Source organism: Populus trichocarpa, chromosome 11 (genome assembly GCF_000002775.5).
Source record: "Populus trichocarpa isolate Nisqually-1 chromosome 11, P.trichocarpa_v4.1, whole genome shotgun sequence".
In the NCBI taxonomy this organism is placed as follows: Eukaryota; Viridiplantae; Streptophyta; class Magnoliopsida; order Malpighiales; family Salicaceae; genus Populus; species Populus trichocarpa.
The window spans coordinates 5,236,982-5,259,613 of NC_037295.2; the positions used below are offsets into that span (position 1 = coordinate 5,236,982).

At 33.1% G+C, this 22,632-nt stretch overlaps 1 protein-coding gene across 1 annotated transcript in view; it reads right to left on the reverse strand.

The window, feature by feature from the left end:
- Positions 1 to 3,307: 3,307 nt before the first annotated feature.
- The window catches only part of LOC7455923 (glutamate receptor 2.5), a 74,791-nt gene continuing 55,466 nt past the window's right edge, over positions 3,308 to 22,632 (reverse strand). Inside the window, exon 7 of the mRNA XM_024611671.2 lies at positions 3,308 to 3,819. Within this exon, the coding sequence (XP_024467439.2) occupies positions 3,647 to 3,819 (173 nt within the window). The 3' untranslated portion in view covers positions 3,308 to 3,646. The remainder of the gene's footprint in view (positions 3,820 to 22,632) is intronic.

The window sequence follows — 22,632 nt, forward strand, 5'->3', positions numbered from 1 at the left end:
TACGACCAAGTCTAAAAACAAAAATCATATCGTGTTTTCATGCAAAGAAAATTTCCAAAAAATATATGTTTTATCATGTATTTTGGCTTTAATAACCAGTTTATTAAAGTCATGAGAACTAGGCCAATATTTCAAAAAAACACCCAAAAAATATGTTGTTTTGTTTTAGTATCTATGATTATGAATTTATATGTAAAACGTACTCTTGATATTAAAAAGATGGTTCTTTTATAGATATTAGAACGGTTAGGTTTTTACCCGATAAGATAAAGATCTCCTTACTGAGGAGGACTTTTTTTAAACCATAAGCGGACCAACAATTAGAAAACACAACAAGACCTTAGTTTTTTATCAGACAATTAAACAATGCAGCCTACCTTAGGTGGGGCGTATTTGGGGTGCAAATACCTTCCGTTTATGCAACCAATCCCCGTACCCGATCTCTAAAACCAATTAGAGTTTCTAGTGACCAAAATACTAGGCGGTGATTCTCATTCCATTTTTTCACTGATAAAAGACAAGAATTTATTGTCTCCTCACATTTTCCAGACACATTACGAGAGTGGAATATCGCCACACACATGCGACACCAAGAACTTATGGTTATTGATTTTGAAATGTTTATGTTAGATTTTCTCATGTATTTCATGGACATATTGTATAATTGATAGGAAGAATGTATTATGATCCATAAGAGGAGCAATCATTCATAACTTTTGTTGACATGTTAATACTTGTGAAAGTATTAATAGTTTGTCATCATCAAAAAAGGAAAAACAAATATTAGCAAAAGGCTATCATTTGCTTATAGTTTTGATGAATCAAACTAATAAGTTACTAATCATTTTCTTAAGGTTATAAGTTACTAATCATTTTCTTAAGATGTTGTTATAGTTTGATTCATTTTCTTAGGATGTTGTTAAGGTTATAGTTTTGTGTTGATATAGGTTCTTTACTATGTCTAACATTTCAAGGATTATTGACAAGTCTTGAAGTTGTGATAAAAATATGAAACTATTATAATGGTATACTTTTCTACAAAATTATTCTTAGGATGTTGTTATATATGATTCAAGTCTTTTTAAAAACTAAATTCTTAAAACCAACTTTTTATACCTAAATTATTATCCTGAAAAATTAGTCATAAAATTCCCTAAAATACCTTATGACCCTTAAAAAGTCTAAGACCTCTAATACACCAGATAACCATACAAAACACATCTCTAAAGCCTTTTGAAATGCTACACAGCAAGCCAAATAGTATGTGGTATACCGATTAACTAAATTAGATATAAAATTTCAAAGACAACTACTAATCTAGACATCCTTGTTCGATAAACATTTTTGAGATCACTCATATACTAGATGATTTTTTAGTATATGTGGTTGGCCACTTATTACTTGAATGAGTTGAAATTATTCTTTGTATCTTATACTCAAGTGTGTGAGAGTCATACCAAGGTTGTTCTTGCACTTATGTTTGAATTTGAGAATACCTTATCTCTCATCTTCCAACTAGGATAAGCAAAACAAGCAATTTAATTTCCATCTCCATGACACCACTTTTTTCTCTCTTGAATAATATAATTTTTACATCATTTAGCTTAAACCATATTGTATACCAATCTTTAAAAATTCAAATTTCTTGGCCTATTCTAATATATTCTAAACAACTACAAGCTTAATTTTCTCTATAAATTGGCCTCTTCTTATATATTTTAAAGGTTGTTACAATCATTAAGCTTTTACTCCTGTTTTTACAAAATCAATTCCTTTAATTTCCAAGGTTGCTTTTTATTATTCTCTTGCATATTGATTGCTTCACCTACCTCATTTAGAAGAGATAGATTACACCTATTAAAGCCTTGAGATTATTTTCTAATATAATCTATATATATTTTTTTGTATATTTGATATCATTCATTTTTAGTTAAACTTCTTGTTAAAGTGTATACATATAGCACTATAACCACTTGGATTTCAGTTATGACCTTTTATGTGTGAGCTTGTATGCGTTTCGGTTTATCTTCATAAAAAATACAATGTTGGGTTTAATCTTGTTTCCAGTGTTGAAAGGTCGATTGTTTCTTTGACATAGAGTGTGGAGTAGACGGTTAGTTATAAAAAAAAATGGAGTACGTGGTTAGAACAAATCACTATAAAATTTATTTGTATCTCTCTTACCTACTCTTTATTTATTTTTTATTTTTCATTTTTTTGCACTATTACTTATGTTGTTATGTGGATTATATGTTTAAGCACGCCATTTTCGTGTGTGTAGGTGACAAAAATTGTTGTGGTCATGTGCTTGATATTATTGTGTGGTTGAAAAGGTTGTCGTGATTGTGTTCCTTGAGGTAATTTGGTCTAAAATCAAATTATTGGATATAGTTAAAAAATACCTCATCCATCTCCCTCTCTTAGATGCTCCAAGGATATCAAAAGAATTATGAGATCAAGAATCATGATTAAGTTTGTTTTCAATTTTTTAAAAAGAAATCTAAGATCAATTATAATTTTGGAAAAGTTTAATTGGATCTTGAAAGGTTTTAAGGTAAATATACATATATTTTATTGTAAAAAATGAATTTATAAAGATGATGGGAGATAAGTTTGATATATTTTTAATTTAAATGGTGTAAAAAATAGAGTTTTAGAGGAAAAATAGATGATGAGTAGTTATTTTCATAATCCAAAAGTCATTTGAAAAGATAAAACAAACCACGAGTTTTTTAAATTAGATAACTTGTTATTTTTTAAACCACGAGTTTTTTAAATTAGATAACTTATTATTTTTTAAACTACGATCGAGTCTTTTAAAATTTTAAATTTATTTGTCACTAACTAATATAATATATATTTTTAATTGAGAATTGATGGAGCCATATAACTTTAGGGGTTAAGAAGATTTTTAAATAATAATGATAAATATTTTTTATTTTGACCTTTTATTTTGACCGGATAAAACTATAATTAAATTTCGGTCTTGATTTTAGAAACATTAGTTTATGATAAAACTTTTTATGTAAAATTAATAGAGGAATAATACTTTAAAATTTCTCACAGATTCATAAATCTTTATGAAAGGATTTTTTTAGTAAAAAATAATATTTTGTTTACTTAATTAATAAAAAATAATCTAATTTTATAGAACTTAATCTTGGTAGATTTGTATTGCATAATAAAAGTCGATTAAAAATTAAAATATATTTTAGAAGTAGTCCCATAGCATCGCGCAAACATGTTTGCAAGTTTTTTTATAAGATTTACTTCCCTTTACTTTAAGATTCAAGAGTTTTGCAATATATTTTTTGCTTTCAATTCATGGATTTATTAAATTTACCAGCAAATGAGCATAAATAATACCCATGAGTTTCCTGAGTTTATATTTATGAAAAAAGGAGATAAATCACCCTCCCAAATCATATCCTGAATCTATAGACTTAGCTTAGTGTATACATCTAATCCTATTGACAATTTTCAGTGCTTAGTCAACATCGACTTAAATCACTGCAAATGGAGTTCGGAGAACTAATTAATATTCACAGTAACCTTGATCTCTGGCCAAGTTCTTCATTTTCTTTTCATCTTTTTGATCCTTATGTCGTGGAATTTATGGCATTTCAATCTCAGCTTGCGAGGAACCCTAATTATTCTCCAAATTGTCAGAGTTACTCACATATTCCCACTTCGTAGAGCCCCATTCATCCTTATCTAGTGCTTGAGCAAAAGTTGAAGCCCTCCTAGGAACTCTGGTTTTTTCTCCGTTATAAAAGTATTTTGTAATTCTATCTCCACTGCTTGAACCACTCTTACCACCTGGAGTGAGATGGCCTCCATCTGCTTCTTGATGAGGCCGTGAACTCGTTAACAAGCGAAAGAGAAATAGTAGAAAACAGATGGTAGATACCGCAGCAGATACAATGTAGATTCCCTTGAAGCTGCGGACGCTCAAGCTTTCGACATTATTATTAGTTGCCGAAGTTGAACACTCAGGTGAGGGGGCAAACCAGTTTTCTTCCAAACGTGTTATGTTCCCATCCTCCGATAGGCATAGAATCTCTCTAGAAAAATCAGCAGCAAAAGGAGAGCCTTTCTGGAATGCCTGAAGGTGCGGAAAATATCATAATATTTAGTAATAAACAAACGTTCAAAGAAATGGCTACACCGTGTTTCAAGTCTTTAAAAAGGTTCCTGACATCATAAGGTAAAGAAAATAGAATTGCATGAGTGCATATTAATACTTACAAAGCCGAACCCTCCAAATCTGTATGCTGCTTTTGTGCTGGTGTAACTTTTACAATGTTGATTGAGGAAAAGTCTCTCATATGGGAGTTCAAGAAAAGCAGCAGCTATGCTGTTCCTTTCAAATTCAGTTGTGTAATTATTTTCATGGTCAAAGATCTTGATTTTATCGTGATCAAATCCAAGAACATCCTCGAGGTACTTCTGGACGAAAGAATCATTATCACAACCAACATTGAACTTGTCCTTCTTTAGTTTCTCAAACTCTGAAAAATTCGGTTTCATTCGTTGCACGGTGAGCATTGAAGTCAAACTGGCAGTGTAGCTTGAGGTTAAGATAAAGACAACACAAAGCCACGCTACCACCACAACTGGAGTGAAGTTGCTATAAAGTCTCTCCCCTGCAAAATGTAACAATGAGCTTCAGATTAAGGTTACTAACAGAGAATGCGCCATCAAAGAGTCTTGGATACATATGCCATATATAACTTGTGAAACTGAATACTTACTCTGAGCAAAGAATAGAGATGAAAATATGAACCAAAACGCGGTCCCGAACTGATACTTCCAAGGGCCTCTAAATTCTGGATTCGTTTGGTTCTCCAGGAACCAAATTATAAGCATTGTGTAGATCAATATAGCACCGCTCACCATCCACATCTCTAAGTTAAAAGGCTTCAAGAAAATCCATGCTGTATCTTCAGTCTCAAGTGGAACTATCATGGACAATCCTGACTCTGCATAAGGTTGAGTGAACTCTACGTATTCTGCTCTTTCAGCTAATATGGTTATATCTCCAATGGCAGCATCATAAGTCTTCCGATTAACAAGTGGCACAAAAGTCAAACAATGGCACTCAGCACAAAAATAATGTTGAAAAAACAGCTGATAGAACGAGACAGGAGCAAAATAATGGCAAAATCATACAACTCCTCAGTGGGCCTCAATGGACTCGTCAAATTTCAATTTCTTATCAAAATATGCCTTGTTTGTTTTCGAAAATTCATTTTTCTAGAAACTATTTTTTTTAGTTTTCTATATTTGATAACCATCCAAAAATCTAATCAAAGAAAAGTTAATTCTAATCAATAAAAACAGGCATGTTTTGTGGCAGGAAAACACTTTTCTTTTTTTATTATAAGAAAAACAATTTCCTTTACTTACCAAAAAAACACGTGTGTTGTCTCCTTCTCTTGTGACCAATGACAAGACCACATGCACCTCATCTACACTTGCCAAAACACATGCTTTATTATTTTTTTTTTTTTATGAATAGAAAAACTCTATTTTGCCCCCTGTTGTGTGTGGGAGATTCAGTTTTCGTTCCTTTTTATTATTATTATAACGACTGCTTTGTTTCTTTTATTTTTTCTATTTTTCTTTAGCCTTTTTCTTATTGGCATTTCATTTTCCTTGTTTTTTCATTTTTTTTATTTCCTAGTGCTTTGGTAATAACAAATAGAATAGTGAAAATTTTATTCATATGAAAAAAACATATTTTAAGCTTTTAAAATTGAAAAAAAAAATATTAATAGGTTTTATTTATGAAAAATTTCATAAGGTTATATCTCTATAATATTATATGACATATATAGTTATATTTTATAAAATAAGCTATATATGATGAATATAGGATATAATAAAAAAATTCATCATTATACTTTTTAGATTTTATTTTTTTATTGTAAGTGATTAAATATTATATTAAATATTTTATATATATTATATAAACTTGAAAAAAAATTAATTCATTAATAAATTATTTTTCATTTAATTTTCCATAACATAACCAAATACTGGAAACACTTTCCAGTTTATTTTTCATAACACTACCAAATATCAAAAAATAATTTACTTTTCAAAAATTTATTTTCTCTTAAATTTACTTAAAAAAAAAAACTTTCCTGCAAATAAACTAATTCTATATAAATTTATTCTTGGTTTTGAGTTGCAGCCAATTTTGACTGTGTCATCTCTTTTATTCGGATAAGAATTTATAGTCGGCAAATTACAATTGATAGATGATACTTATATTCTATCTATAATATATAATAATAAATCAGAAACAATTCCAATTAAAATATTAGAATAACATATGGATTTCTGATCAGAATGGGCTCGTATTACTTAAATGTGTGTGATAGAAACCATAATTAAATCTTATGAATAAAGTTTTTTTTTTTTATCTTTAATTAATAGCGTCTACTGGCAATAGCGTGGCATTGACTAGTTATTTTACAAGGCTGTATTGATATGCATGCGTTCATACTGAAAATTAGAGAAGATCACGTTTGGACGTTTTGGTTATCGAACAATTGGGGTTTCTTGCACGAAGAAGATTGTGTATTTGATATTATAAAATAATTAATTCAATTTAAAATTTTGAATTTTTTTAAATAATATATCTTTTCAGTAAAAAAATTTTGAATTTGAAACTTATATATATCCATAATATCTTATATTTAATTTTTATCAAATAAATAAAAATAACAAGATTTAAAACTCATTACTGTTTCATCATTAAAACTCTAATATTATATTAAAAATTAATTTAATTAAAAATTTTAAACTTTTTAGATAATATATCATAATATAATTTATATTATTTTTTAATAGAAATAAAAAAGCACAGTTAAAGAGTCGTTACCTTGTTGAAGACACCTTGAATCATATCACCATACTGCCCATCAAACTCGAAGAATACGGGTGGTATAGAGTAATTCAATCGCTTCACGACTTCGTCAAAGAGGTCAACGCAAAAACCTACAGGCCGCTCCTCGCCAGTTCGAAATGTCACAAACTTATTGAACGAGGTTCTTTTAGGGACTATTATTCGCATGGCTTTGCTTCACTAGGCATTGCCCATCCTTTTGGATCTCGGCCGTTGAGATCCCCAGGACAAATCACTGGACCGGACAACCCTCCCGAGGTTTTACCACCATCACTGTTTCTGCACCTTCCTTTGCCTTGTTCCACGTAGAGGGTATCCGAGAAACCGCAATTTGGCAACCAAAAATCCAGTTCCTTACATTTCTTCCCAACCACATTAACAATCCTTAATGTAGGAGCATCTGACAGCATCCCATCCTTGAAACGTATTCTACCACTCAAACCAGTGAAATCGCTTTCTAATACGCTGTTTAGAAACATTTTTGGACTAGTAATGTTGCTACCTAATTTTTCTATGGCCTGTGTGACAATACCAATGCTGTCAGAGGCTCTTAATGCTTGAATTCCTGGCTCAAAATCATCTTCATTTAGATACTCTGACCGAAAAAGTTTCTGGAACAGTGCTTCGAATCTTTTGTAAGAACTGTTGGAAGAATAGTGGGTTTTGATTCCTAGAGTGCCTTCCATAGAAGAAAAAACAGGATTGTCCACAGAATCCAAGAAAACTAGTAATACTGTTTGCAACTATCCAGACTGTGTCATTTCCTACAAGCCCCGCTTTCTTAGCTTCTCCGAAAATACAAGTGAGCATAGGCAAAGATGACTGAAGAACAATAAAAACACGAGCTTCTGTTTGATGTTTTAGCTTCATAAGCTCATCTTGAACAACATCTATTGGATCTGTTAAAAATGAAAACGGTGGAAGAACCAAGCGGTATTCGATCTCCGAACCAACCTCTTGTAGAGCCTCGGTTAAAAGAGCAAAATTGCCAGATTCACTTCCTAACACGTCATCTTCATAAATCACTACTGCCCTTTTCCAATTATATGAATGGACAAGAGCTGCAATGCAACTCATCTGTTCTGACCCATCACTGGCCATTCTAATTAGAAAAGGCCAACGAAGTGAAGTTGATATCGGGGTTCTGGCTGGTGCTGCAAATGAAAGAATTGGAACTTGAGACTGGTTTCCAATATTAGCAACCAGGGCTGCTTCCTCCCATTTGTCCATGCCAATAATCACTTCCACTTTCTTCTCTTTGATCAGCTCTTCAGCTGCAAGAAAAATTGACCAGTCACTACTGCTTCAAATCTTGTTAATGTTAAGCTAGAAACTCAAAATCATTTAGAGATGGCTAGATTATTTACCTGCATAAGCTGCTTGAAGAGGGTCTCCTTTAGGATGCTTGAAGTGGAGAGCTTGTGGTTGCTTGAGATGTTGTTGAAGTTTTGGACTGCAATTTCCATTGCTGTTTTCTCTTCTTTTCCTGTACGGGAATTACCATCGATGATAGCACCAATATTAGTAACCGTGTTCGTGCTGGCCGCAGCTTCAACTCCATTGGAGAGGATGAGAAGGAAGTTGATGAGCACAGATAAAAGAAAGCAATGTTTTAGAACTTTATTAACAGGAATAAGAGGGCAAGTGCTTAGTTGGGAATTTACTTTGGTGAACAAATTAGTACTTTTCATTCTGTTATACGAAGTTTTGATTTTGAAAGTCTTAAAATCCTTGTAATACATGGATATACACACACACACACATTCAGCAAAGATTTATCTGTAGAAGGGGAAGACCAGATTCTATCTGACCTGGTCAACCTGGACCACATCAAACTATTTGTCCATGGAACCCAAGCTACCAAGAATGGTGTCGAAATGTCCCAAGTATTTCTACACCTTGACTTGGATAAAAGTAAACTACACGTACTAATTAATAATTGCCTACTTGAGTCAAATTTCTTGTTTTCATCACACCTCTCTCACATTTGAGGGTCGTTTCAGTTTAGTGATGCAATTGCGTGTTTTGACAAAGTGTGTGATATTAAACAATTATAGTTTATTCAATCTAATCAATGATTAAAAATGAACGACGAAATCAACCAAACCACAAGACTAAATCTTGTTAAAAAATATAAGATTATTTTATTTTATTGTTTATTAAAGATATAGTAGTTATTACCAGAAAATCAACGAAAACGAACGAAATTACCGACGAAATTTTTTCGTCGGTAATTTTTACTGACGGAAATAATTTCGTCTCTAATTTTGTCGGTATATACCAACAGACCATTTCTGTCTGCAATACGGTCGGTATATACTGACGGAATATGTCCATCGGTATATACCGACCGTATTGCTGACGAATTATATAGATTTTTGAAAAGTTGCAACGGTGTGATGATGTGGATTTTTTTCAGATGATTTTACCGATGGAATGACCGAGGGATTCAAACTAGGATCTCCGTACAGTGACGTGGCACATTCACCGGCGGACTTACCGACAGAATGTTTCGTCGGTGATTCCATCGGTAAAAGCCAATATATACCCACTATGCCGACTCTTTCTTCCTCTATTTCTCTTTCTTCTTCCCCTTCTTCCCATCCCAACTCTCCCCTCCCAAATTGCAGCCAACCACCCATCCCATTTCTCCCACTCTTCTCAACACAAGCACTCAAGTTTCTTATACTTTTAAACGTGGTCACAACATCCGTTCTCCGAGCAATTTATTGTGGATTTTATCATTTTTTGTAAGTAAATCTATCAATTTTAGTTTTAACATTTAAATGTCAATTTTATTGTTTTTTATTGTTTTTTTTAGTATATCTATTTTGTTAACATAGTACTTGTTTGATTGTTATTTGTCAAAGAAACTTGTAGTATAAATGTATAATTTTGTAATTGTTATAGTTTGTTTTAGATTTTGTCAAACTGTATTTGTTTGTAAATTGTTGAAACTTTGTTTGAATTACACCGAATTAGATGTGTTGTGATGAAATAAATAATAGCTTGTTTAATGGGTCCGTTTTAATTTTTATCATTTCTATTGCGGAGTTGTGATTTCTGTAAATTTATATATGTATAAATTTGTATGGACGTTGATAATTGATAATTAATAATTAATAATGAATATTTAACATAAGTGTTTTTTTAGTTTGTTCGATAATGTCGAGACAAACCAATATTTTTGCAAATTTATTTACGTAACATAGTTAATTAATACATGTTGTCGTCATAATTTTATAGAGGTTCGATAGAAGTCATAGATGATCATTCATGGATGTATCAGGACGCACCCCAAAGATTGCGGAGGATGGATTATTGTAACGGAGTTTAGGGTTTTATTAATTTCACAACATCTATTCCGAGGAATTTTACTAATGGCGGTATTAGATGTCCATGTAGGAAATGTAAAAATAAAAAGTTTCTGCATCAAGATGTTGTTTCTAATGAGGGTTCATGGAAGATTACTTGTGTTGGTATGCACATGGAGAACTATTTGTTTCTAATGAGAGCATGGTAGAAAGGGTAGTTGGGTTAACTTCTAGTGCTAGCAACGTGCATGAAGTTGTAAATGACAACAGTAATTCTTACAAGAATATGGTTATGGATGCAATGAGAATGAATGAAGGTAATGTCAGTGAATGTCCAATCATAGAAGAATAACCTAATGCAGATGCAACAAGTTTTTTTGATCTGTTGAAAGATTCTGACGAACCATTATGGGATGGTTGCACGAACCACAACAAATTATCGGCCGTAGCACAGGTGTTCACCATCAAGTCAGATCACGGGTTGAGTAAGGCCGGTTATGACAAGATTATCGAAAAGGCGAGAAGCATTTTACCTGAAGGGAATAGGCTGAAAGAGAACTTCTATGCTACAAAGTCCATGATGAAACCCCTCGGTTTAGGATACCAGAAAATTGACATGTGCCCTAACTTCTGCATGTTATACTACCTTGAAAATGTTGAGCTAATCGAGTGCATGACATGTGAGCATTCCCGTTACAAACCCAGAAGTGGCAGGGGAACGACTCTCGTGGCATATAAAAAACTTAGATACTTCCCAATCACACCTAGACTGCAGAGGTTATTCATGTCACCAAGGACTGCTGAGCACATGACATGGCACCAATCACATCATGCGGTTGATGGAGTTATGAGCATCCTTCTGACGGTGAAGCATGGAAACACTTTAATAGTGTGCATCCTCACTTTTCAGCTGAATCAAGGAACGTGCGTCTTGGGTTGTGTATAGACGGATTCAACCCATTCGGGTCATTTGCTGCTCCTTATTCTTATTGGCCGATCATACTGACCGTTTATAACTTGCCATCGAGGATGTGTATAAGGCCAGAATTCATGTTTTTATCTATGGTCATACCAGGTCCGAGCAGTCCGGAGTGGAATATAGATGTTTGTCTTCGACCGTTGATTGATGAGTTGACGTAGTTGTGGTCCTCTGGAGTTTTGACTTATGATATCTCGAGGAAACAAAATTTTGTTATGAGAGCGGCTTTGATGTGGACTATCAATGATTTCCCAGCTTATGGAATGGTTTCTGGTTAGAGCACGTATGGAAAATTAGGATGGTCATACTGTTTGGAAAACAACAAGGCATTTAACGCTAACAAACGGGGTTAAAGCTTTTGTTTTACTGTCACCGTCGTTTCTTGCCACCGAATCACAGGTACAGAAAGAACTTCTTTATTTGTTGAGTTGAAAAGGATGTTGCACCCCCACGTCTTTCTGGTGAAGAATTGCATGATGTTGTATCAGAGTACGGTTACATTGTGTTTGGTCTCCAATCAGGTAAGTAGAAGTTTCCTGGTTTTGGTTTGACCCATAATTGGGTAAAGCGAAGTATCTTTTGGGAGCTTCCTTATTGGAAGACCAATCTTCTCCGCCATAACCTTGACGTCATGCACATTGAAAAGAACATGTTTGAGAACATTTTCAACATTGTCATGGATGTGAAGGGGAAGACAAAGGACAACATCAAGGCTAGATTGGAATTAGCGTTGTTCTGTAACCGTAAAAATATGGAGTTGGTTTATGATGGGTCATGGGTTGCAAAACCAAGAGCAAGTTTCGTGTTAGAGAAAAACGCACAACTACTAGTCTATGTTTTCCCGATGGACATGCTTCGAACATATCAAGGCTGGTTAATACGGAGGAATGCATATTATATGGAATGAAGAGTCATGACTGCCATGTGTATATGCAAATACTCATCCTATTAGCTTTTCATGATTTGTTGCCAAAGGGGATATGGGATGCACTCACGGAGATTAGTCATTTCTTCAGAGATATATGCTCCAGCAAGTTGAATGTTGATCACATTGAAAGGCTTGAAACGAATATCGTCGAAACAATATGCAAACTTGAGATGATATTCCCTCCATTATTTTTCTACTCAATGGAGCATATACCCGTAGATTTACTGTTTGAGGTAAAAGTTGGAGGACCGGTGCAGTAGAGATGGATGTATCCATTCGAGAGGTTAGATATTACAGTTGCAACATAATTCATAATTAAATGTTTTTTTATTTTTTTAATTGATAATTTTTGTTTAGTTCTATATATGTAGGTACTTGTTCAATCTTTAAAAAAAGGTTAAGAACAAGGCGCATGTTGAGGTGTCAATATGTGAAGCCTATATTGTTGAGGAGATCTCAACATTTATCTCATACTATTTCGAATCTCATTTGAGAACGAGGATCAACCATGTTTCATGGCATGATGATGGTGGTGAAGTGCCTTCAAGTGGGAACTTGTCAATATTCTTCAATCCTGGACGACCCACACTTAAAAATGTCATAAGAGGAAGATATTTGTCTGAAATAGAGTTCAGACAAGCACACAATTATGCCCTATTTAACTATGATGAGCTGAGACCTTTTATTAAGTAAGTAGATGTTCTACTTAAACTTTGTCAAAAATATACTATTTATATATTATGATATCATAAACTAAGATAATTTAGAACAACCTTGCAAACAACATCGATGATATTTACTGTCCAATAACTTACAGCTGATCGAATCCCAAATCTTTCAATTACAAGATGAACAATTTGTCACGTTGTTTAGAACACATTTAAGTCCTATCACAAACTCATTATCTCTTGTAAGGTAATTGTACATCAATATTACAGAATATTTGTTTATTGATTATTGTTGTATTTGATATACAAGGTTTATCAAATGGGAGATAGTGTTGCTATTTCACTGTCTTTACTAAGCCTGAGCCCTGAAAGAAAAGTCAAGTGTTATAACGAGTATTTTGTCAATGGATATGTCTTTCATACTCAAGAATACGAGCATGGAAGAAAGACATGCAACAACGCTGTTTGTATTAAGGGATCAACTTCTAGTGAGTTTGAAGTTGACTATTATGGTAGATTAGAAGAGGTCATCGAACTGCAATATCATAGCGAGCAGAATAGAGTGTTTTTATTCAAATGTTATTGGTATGACACAACTGACAAAGAAATCAAAGTACATCCTCACTATAGTCTCGTTGAAATTAACTCAAAAGCTAGACTCTGCAACGTAAACGATGCCTTTTTTTTTCGCAAAGCAATGCCAACAAGTTTATTACACATACACCCTTTTCTTTAGAAAGGATCGATCAAGAGTTGATTGGTTATTCGTTTTAAAAACCAAACCCAGGGGTCATGTCGAGGTTGTTCAGGATGAGAACAAAGACACAAGTGTGATAGATGAAGTATTTCAAGCTAGTGAGTTGGTTGAACCATACCGAGTTGCTCCTTCGATTGACTTAGAATAAAATTTGATTTTTTATGTTCTTGATGATAATCTTGTTGATGTTGACGCAGAGGAGTTGAACGTTGTTTTGAGCTCTAGTGGACTAGAGAATGTTGATGAAGAAGATGATAACCACATTGAAGAGTGCAATGAAGCTGATAACAATTCAATTGAGGACGAAGATGAAAATTCTGACTAAATATGTTGTAAAGCCTTTTTTGTATATAATGTAATATTATGGATGATATTTTGGAACATGAAATATTTATTTTATAATTGATTGCTCTTGTTATTGTGTTGTGCGTGTTGTAAGTTTGCAATTTAATCGTTTGTTCAGTAGGATAGACAGACAATACAAACAAAACATGCGAAAGCTTGACACGAACACCAACGGATAGACCGACGGATTGTGTCCCATCGGTATTTTACCTAGATTTGCAAAAACACTACAGCATTTTACCACAATCACCGATGGCTATAACGACGAAATAGGTCCCATCGATATTTTACCAAGAGTTGTAAAACAATTACAGCCCCTGCCATAATCACCGGCGCGTTTCCCGATGAAATCACCAATGGATGGTGCACATTCCATTACGTGCGACTGTCAAACTGCCTGGTCGGTCGCACAGTTACCGATGGAATCACCAATTGACGTGGCAAATCCAATGCGCCCATGCTCTGACATCTTTTTACCGATGGATTTGCTGACAGACTTCAAAAAATCTGGAGGGATTTTCAAAATTTTAGTTCGAAATTCAAAAAAATACCGACGGAATTTAATGCCACCGCCCAAAAAAATATTATTCTATGTTTTGTCGGTAAAATTGCAGTATAAAACCGACCACCCCCCTCTGCGGTTCATTTTTTCTCGGCTCCTCTCATTTCTTCTCTTCTCCTCCTGTAAATCCTTTGCGTTTCTCATTGTATTTTTATTGTTTTGATTGTAGTTTTCAACATATTAAAAGGTATGATTCTCTTTTCTTTATCTTTGTATTTTTTTTACTTTTTTTTTAATTATGATTATTTTTGTGGTGTTCTTTTTTTGTGTATTGTTTGTAGATAAAATCTTGAAATCAACATACTATTAAGGTAAACATTTTTCATTCCTAAAGTCTTTAGTTTTTTCTTTTTATTTGTTCAATTTATTTTATTGTTTGTATTGCCATAATAATTGAAAATTTTGTTAAATTTGAATTGTTATTGTTGAATTTACCTTTAAAATGTTAATTGAAATATATAATTAAATTTAATTAGTTTATCTTAATTTTATTATATTATTGCTTGTTATGTTTTTTATTATTTCAATTAATTTTAATTGTTATTTATGAATTTGTATAGATGTTAGTTGAAAATATGACCGATGTTGAATTTCTATAGATGTTAGGTTGTATAGAGTTGATTTTGCAATATTTGTGTAATTATCAATATTTGTAGGTATGAAAACTGTGGGTAGTCTCTAATATAAGAGAGGTGCTGGTGAATGTTTTTTAAATAATTGAATTTAATTATTTAATTATTTGTATAAATTTGTGTAGATGTGTAGAATGAAAATTGGCTTGTGGATATTATCAATATTTGTAGGTATGAAAACTGTGGGTAGTCTCTAATATATGGGAGGTGCTGATGAATTGTTTTTAAATAATTGAATTTAATTATTCATATAAATTTGTGTAGATGTGTAGAATGAAAATTTAATTATTTTATTCTTTGTATTTTAATAATTATTTGAAAATTTAGTTTCTTTTAATTGTTATTGTTGAATTTTCCATGGAAATGTTAATTAAAAATGAAGAATTAAATTTCATTGTTTTATCTCAATTTTATTCTATTATTGATTGTTATGTTTTTTATTATTTTCATTAATTTTAATTGTCATTTATGCACTTCTATAGATGTTAGTTAAAAATATATAGATGTTAAATTTCTAGAGATGTTAGGTTGTTTATAAGATTTTTCAATGGAGTTAATTGGTTTGTGGTTATTGTAAAGATTTACAGGTTTGAAAACTGTGAGTAGTCTCCAATATAGGGGAGGTGCTGCCAATTTGTTTTTTAAATAATCGAAGTTACTTATGTAATTATTCGTATAAATTTGTGTAGATGCGTAGAATGAAATTAACAGCATGTCGTCAGCAGACGGTTGCATCTAGTTCTTCTAGCAGCGAGGATGACTTATCCTTAGGTGCTGATCACGAAGAGGCATCTGCGCCAACTTGTGATGCTGCCTCTTCTAGCGCGGTTTCACAGCGCAGAGGTGGTGTGCCTTCACAGCGGGGTCAATTCACCCGCATGTACCAAGCACAATGAAAGGTTGACATTTCAATGTCAGTTTGTTTAGGTTTTAGTTTTTTTTTATACTTATAACATAATTTATGAACAACTAATTAATATTTTATTAATTTTATTTAATTTCAGGTTCACAAACATTGAGGCTACCCAGACAATAATATCGGCGTTTAAATCATCGATGGAGATTTCATTGTTTCAATGGAGTCAGGTTTCCAGACATCCTGAGTGGAGACCTAATATCGATGCATGGTTTTGACGATTTTAGGTAGGTGTTAACTTTTAATTTCCAGCTTATTTTTAATAAATTATTTTTATAATTTTATATCTTGTACTATTTTTATTTTAAATGAATTATTTATACACAACATAAATTTGAGTGGGATAGCGTGGACAATGATGTTGTGAGGAGGGTATGAGAGAATCACGCGGCAACTAGGTAACATCGAAAATAATATAATTTTTTGTTTTATAATTTTATGTTCTAAATTCTAATTTGTTACTATGGAAGTAGGTTACAGAGAGTTCTGAAATATTTACTGCCTATGCCACAATCACCGACGGCTAGTCCGTCAGTGATTACCGTTGAAAATACAGACGGAATAAGTCCGTCGGTAAAGTTCTCGCGGAAAAAAAAATTTTGGCGCGCTTCCCCGTCTGAAAGACCGTCAGTGTTTGGTTTTCTTATTTCCAACGGAATTAGCGATGAAACGGGGAAGCGCGCCAAAATTATCTGATTTTACGAGTTAACTTGTATATACAGTATACAATTGGGTTAGAAACTTAAAACCCAACAAACTCAGTCAAACTCGGGTAACTCAAACCGAGTTTACGAGTCTGACAAACTCTTCAACTCTATGTGTATTTGTTAACTGACAAACTCTAGGATCTCCAACTCTCTGTTGATCTCTGTGTTCATCTCAAACAGAAGAAAAACACCTAGGCTTGGAGGTCCAGCGAAGATTACTGGAAGCAACACAGTTCCAGCTACAAGAGATGACGACGCATCGTGCCACGCTGCGTGCATCGAGGTTGTTCAAAACCCTCAACATCAAGTCCCTACCAAACAGATCTAATGGGTCTTGAGTTATTACTTACAGGGAGAGTGAGAAGATACAGCAAAGGGTGGTGAGTGGAGTCGGGGGAGAGAAGATGAGAGAGTGCATCAAGGGCAGTTGATTTCGGTGATGATGCTACAAATTTCTTGATCAAACGGTTAGTAGCTGAAGTATCTCTTGTGGCAACGGTGGGCATTGGGCAATACTGCAGAGAAAAAACGCTGGGCTTGTTTGCTAATTGCTGCTAAATATTTAAAGTTGTTCCACTTGGTTGATAAATTCAGAGGTGGTGATGTTGGCTGTGAAAGATAAGATAGTGGACCAATGGTTGTTGACTGTGGCTGAGGTGGTGATGTTGGCTGTGAATTGTGAAAGAAAAAGTTTTATCATTTATGTTTTCTTTGTTGTCGTGTTGTGAGATTGGGATTCATTTCTGCCCATTGCTTTATGAATAAAAAACATCAATTAAGAAGGAAAGACATGAGAAAAACAATGTGGATTGACTTTGTGAGTAAAGTTATAGAAACTAATCCTTAATTATTTTTTAAGTTTTAATTAATTTTTTTAATTGTTTTAATGTATTAATATTAAAAATAAATTTTAAAAAATAAAAAAATATATTATTTTAATACATTTCAAAGTTAAAAACATTTTAAAAAACAAGTTTATCGTATTATTAAACAATCGCTAAACCCCACACTAAGTTATTATTTACTACTTGACTGAAATTATTAATATATAATTAATTAAAATATTTTTCTTTTGACTTTATGATTTTACGATTTGAGTTTACGATCCGAGTTTATATTGTATGTTCTGTGTCGTGTCAAAAAAGCATTTTTGACAACCTTGCCTTGGACTCCATGATTCAGCTGATTTTCTTTCCTTTGAACATCAATTCTTCTTCAATATCTTTGAAAAACTTAGCAAACTGTTGGAAAAAAAGAATAAGGTGTAATAGCTAGTTTATAAAAACAAAGCTAAAAAACAAGAAAAAGAATGAGAGAAATGATATTTTATTTAAAGTTTTCTCAAAAGATTACATTTATAGCTCTTCTCTATGTTTGTGTATAATGCTTAAGATTACAAATCTATTTATAGGTTTCAAATCCTAGTGATTAGTACTTAAAAGTGCATTTTTATCAAGGTTTTATATCATCATTTTGCACTTGAAGTATCAATAACTCCTTAACTAAACCATGTTTTATAATAACATATATAATAATATAAGATACCTTTAATTTATGGTAAATGTTCATCTTAAATGCAGGCCTATCACATAAATGAAAGAATTGATTGATGAGTTGAAGTACTGAAATTGAAAGGACAAAGAGATGGCCAAACTTAGAAAAGAGATGATTGATGCAGTCCAAACTGGAACACTGTTCAGTAATCGGGTCATATCTGGAGCTCTAGATCTTGGATTTAGGTCTTCTTTATATGGATGGAAAGCTAAGACATAGGCCTACAACTTTCATGTGGAGTCCAAGAGACAAGGCCGTTTTCAAGTCCAAAATGTAGCAACAACGAAGAAGTCTGAATCTGTCCTGCAGCCCAGACACTATTCAGTGTTCAGCCCATATCTCGAGTTCTAGAAGTCCAAATGATCTCAAATGTTTACCCTGGAAACATGAGACAATTTCCTAGAACTTTCATGATTTAAGTATGTTCAAATTATGACGTTATCAATGATGTTTTTGGCAGACAAGAAGATAAGAATTGTCACCAAGTCAAGATGTGGCCATCCATTCATCAATTAGTCAACAAATCAATAGTTTCGAATTTTGGCCTATAAAAGGAGGCATTTACCATGTATTTAGGCATCTTGGTGTTCAGATCAAGATCATGCTCTTGCTCTCTCTTTATATTTTGTAATGCTTAAGTTTTGCTTATATTAATTTCTTGCTTATGCTTTTCATTTCCTTTCCTTGTTTATTTATGTTTCTTTCTTTTATTATGTGTAGCTAAGTTAATTATGTCAAGGTGAAAAGGGTACACTAATGGTGTAAGAATAAGTATAATATAAACTTAACATGGACCTTAATGTTGGATACTAACATGCTTTATATTTGTTATCTTGTTCACTTTTAATACTTTGCTTGTTAAATGGTTAATCTAAATTTATGTTGTATAACACTTGGTACAACAAGTACTTGGCACTTTCATAGCCCATACTGTATGGTATAACCGACACCTGAGCTATGAAAGGAACTTGATTTGTTGTTAAGATAAGTTATAATCATGAATGCCTGACAACATTTACAAGTATTAGCATTATTCGAATAAGATAACTAATGTAATCATGTTAACAATTTATAATCTGATTGGAACCTCCTTTGTGTGTGGTTTCCAATTGAATAATAAGAGTTTATACTATACTTGTTTGAAATATCATTAGTGGATCCTCTAACCTTGACATTTGTTGTTATCATTGTTTAATCCTTACGTTAATCTTCCATCTCAAAGTTCTCATCAACTTCTTCTTCTTCTTCATCTTTATTATTATCATTATTAATAGTATTATTGGTATCATTATTATTATTACTACTATTACTATCACTATTATTATTATTATTATTATTATTGTTATTGTTATTATTGTTACTATTGTTGTTGTATTATTGTTGTTTATAATTTATACAATTAACCTCCATGTGGTTCGACCCCGGTCTTGTCGGGTTATTTATTACTTCGACACTCCTGCACTTGGGAGAAGACATCAATCTTTTGGTCGTGTCAAGTTTTTGGCGCCGTTGCTGGGGAGGTAAATTCTTGTAGAAATTATAGTGTTTATTTTATTTTCTCTTTTCACTTTTCATTGTATTTAACTTCGTTTATTTTGTTTTGTTTATTTTTCTTTTGCTTTCTTCTTCTTTTTATTCTCTTTTTACACGTGCATGAGAGTTTGGTCACGTACATTAAGTGGTAGACTTTGTAGGGTATCGTCATCATTTTCAGAAAATATGGTCGAAGAAGATAACCAATCGCTTCATAATGAGAATATTCGGGTTAGAACACTTAGAGACCACATGAATCCCACAAGAACAAGTGCACCCTCATGCATAGTTTTTCCTCCTGATGCATCTCATTTTAATTTTAAGCCAGGCATTATTCAACTTTTACCTTCTTTTCATGGTTTAGATTTAGAAAATCCATACTTGCATTTAAGGGAATTTGAGGAGGTCTGCAACACCTATAATGACTCAAATTGTAGCATGAACACCATTAGGTTAAAGCTTTTTCCTTTTTCATTAAAAGATAAAGCTAAAACATGGCTACAAAATTTGAGACCAGGATCTATTCGTGCTTGGGATGAAATGCAACAACAATTTTTAAAGAAGTTTTTTCTGTCCCATAGAACAAACTCTTTCAAAAGACAGATCATCACTTTCACTCAAAAACCAGGAGAAACATTTTACCAATGTTGGGATAGGTATCGAGACTTGCTTAATACTTTCCCTCATCATGGTTTTGAAACATGGAGATTGGTTTCACATTTTTATGAAGGGTTAACTCCTAGAGATAGGCAAATGGTTGAATTGATGTGCAATGAAACTTTTGAGGATAAAGACCATAATGAAGCCATGAAATACCTAGACTTGATAGCTGAAAATGCACAAAATTAGGACACTACAGGAACTTATGAGGCACCAAGTAAAACCCAACCTCATACATCTAGTGGAGGTATGTACAACCTTAGGGAAGATCATGACCTCCAAGCCAAGTTTGCATCTTTAGCTAGAAAAGTCGAGGCACTAGAATTAAAAAAGAGTGGTCAGCTAAAATCTGTTCAAGACATTGAGTGTCAAATCTGTGAAACCAATGAACATTCAACCAATGACTATCCAACTTTGCCTTCTTTTAAGGAATGTCTCCATGAACAAACCCATGCTTTAAACAGTTTCCAAAGGCCCAATCATAACCCATACTCACAAACATCCAACCCTGGTTGGAGAAATCACTCAAATTTCAATTGGAAGAGTGTTAATAATAATGCACAAACTTCACAGCCACCGTTTCAAGCACACCATAATTTCCAAAATTCTCATGGATATGCACCTCCTTATGCTCCACCTCCTAAAATAAATCTTGAGGAAACATTGCATGCATTCATGGAAAAGCAAGAGACAATCAACACTCAACTTGCTCAAAGCTTGACAGATTTTAAAGATACTCTTGCAAAATTGACATCTGCTCTTAGTTTTCAAGAGAAAGGTAAGTTTCCATCTCAACCACAGCAAAATCCAAAAGGGCAATACAATGTGAATGCAAGTAGTTCTGGAAGCCAACACATGGATCAAGCCAAATCAGTCATCACTCTTCGCAATGGTAAGGTTATTGAAAACCCCATTCTTGAACCTTGTTAGAAAGATGATGAGTCAATCTCTGAGGGTAAGGAAGAGGTTGAATCTGAACATTGTAAAGAACAGACTGATTCTTCGCCAGCACTTCCATTTCCTCATGCCATGACCAAACAAAGGAAAGTCAATCACAACTCTGAAATCTTTGAAACTTTCAAACAGGTAAGGATCAATATACCTTTATTGGATGCTATTAAACAAGTTCCTTCTTATGCTAAATTTTTGAAAGATCTGTGCACTGTGAAGAGAAAACTGAATGTGAAAAAGAAAGCCTTTTTAGCCGAACAAGTAGGTGCTATTCTTCAGAACAATAATGCTTTGAAATATAAAGACCCTGGTTGTCCTACAATTTCTTGCTTTATTGGAGAACATATAATTGAAAGAGCTTTACTTGATCTTGGAGCTAGTGTGAATTTACTTCCATATTCAGTTTTTCAAAGTCTCAATCTAGGTGAGTTAAAACCAACTTCTGTAACTCTTTTACTTGCCGACAGATCTGTAAAAGTGCCTAGAGGAATAGTTGAGGATGTGTTAGTACAAGTCGTTAAATTCATTTATCCTGTGGATTTTATTGTCTTGGACACACAACCTGTTGAAGCATGTAATTCATTTCCTGTTATTTTAGGACGTCCGTTTCTTGTAACTTCTAATGCATTGATTAATTGTAGGAATGGACTAATGAAGCTATCATTTGGGAACATGACATTGGAGATGAATATTTTCAACATTTGCAAGCAACCTGGAGATGATAATGATTTACAAGAAGTAGATTCTATTGAAGAATTAGTTTATGATCAACTTCAATCTACTTTGAGTAAAATTAAGTTGGATGAATCTGAAGATTTGCAAATGATTTATTCTCAGGAAGAAATCACGGATGAAAAAGACACCGAAAATGTTGATACGGATCTTTTGTCAAGAGTGACAACAGATTCGACATCCGACATCACACCAATCGACGATTACTTTCCTGATGAATCCTTACTTTCTCTTAGTTCAATGCCTTGGTTTGCTAAAAATATCAATTTTCTTGCTACAGGAGATTTGCCAACTCACTAGAGTACCGAAGACAAAGGTAAGTTTTTGAATGAAGTGAAGAAATTTTATTGGGATGACCCTTACTTATTCGAATATTGTCCTGATCAAATATTTCGAAGATGCATTCCTGACAATGAGGTAAGTAATGTCATTAAACTTTGTCATTCTGAAGCATGTGGGAGTCATTTCTCGTCAAAAA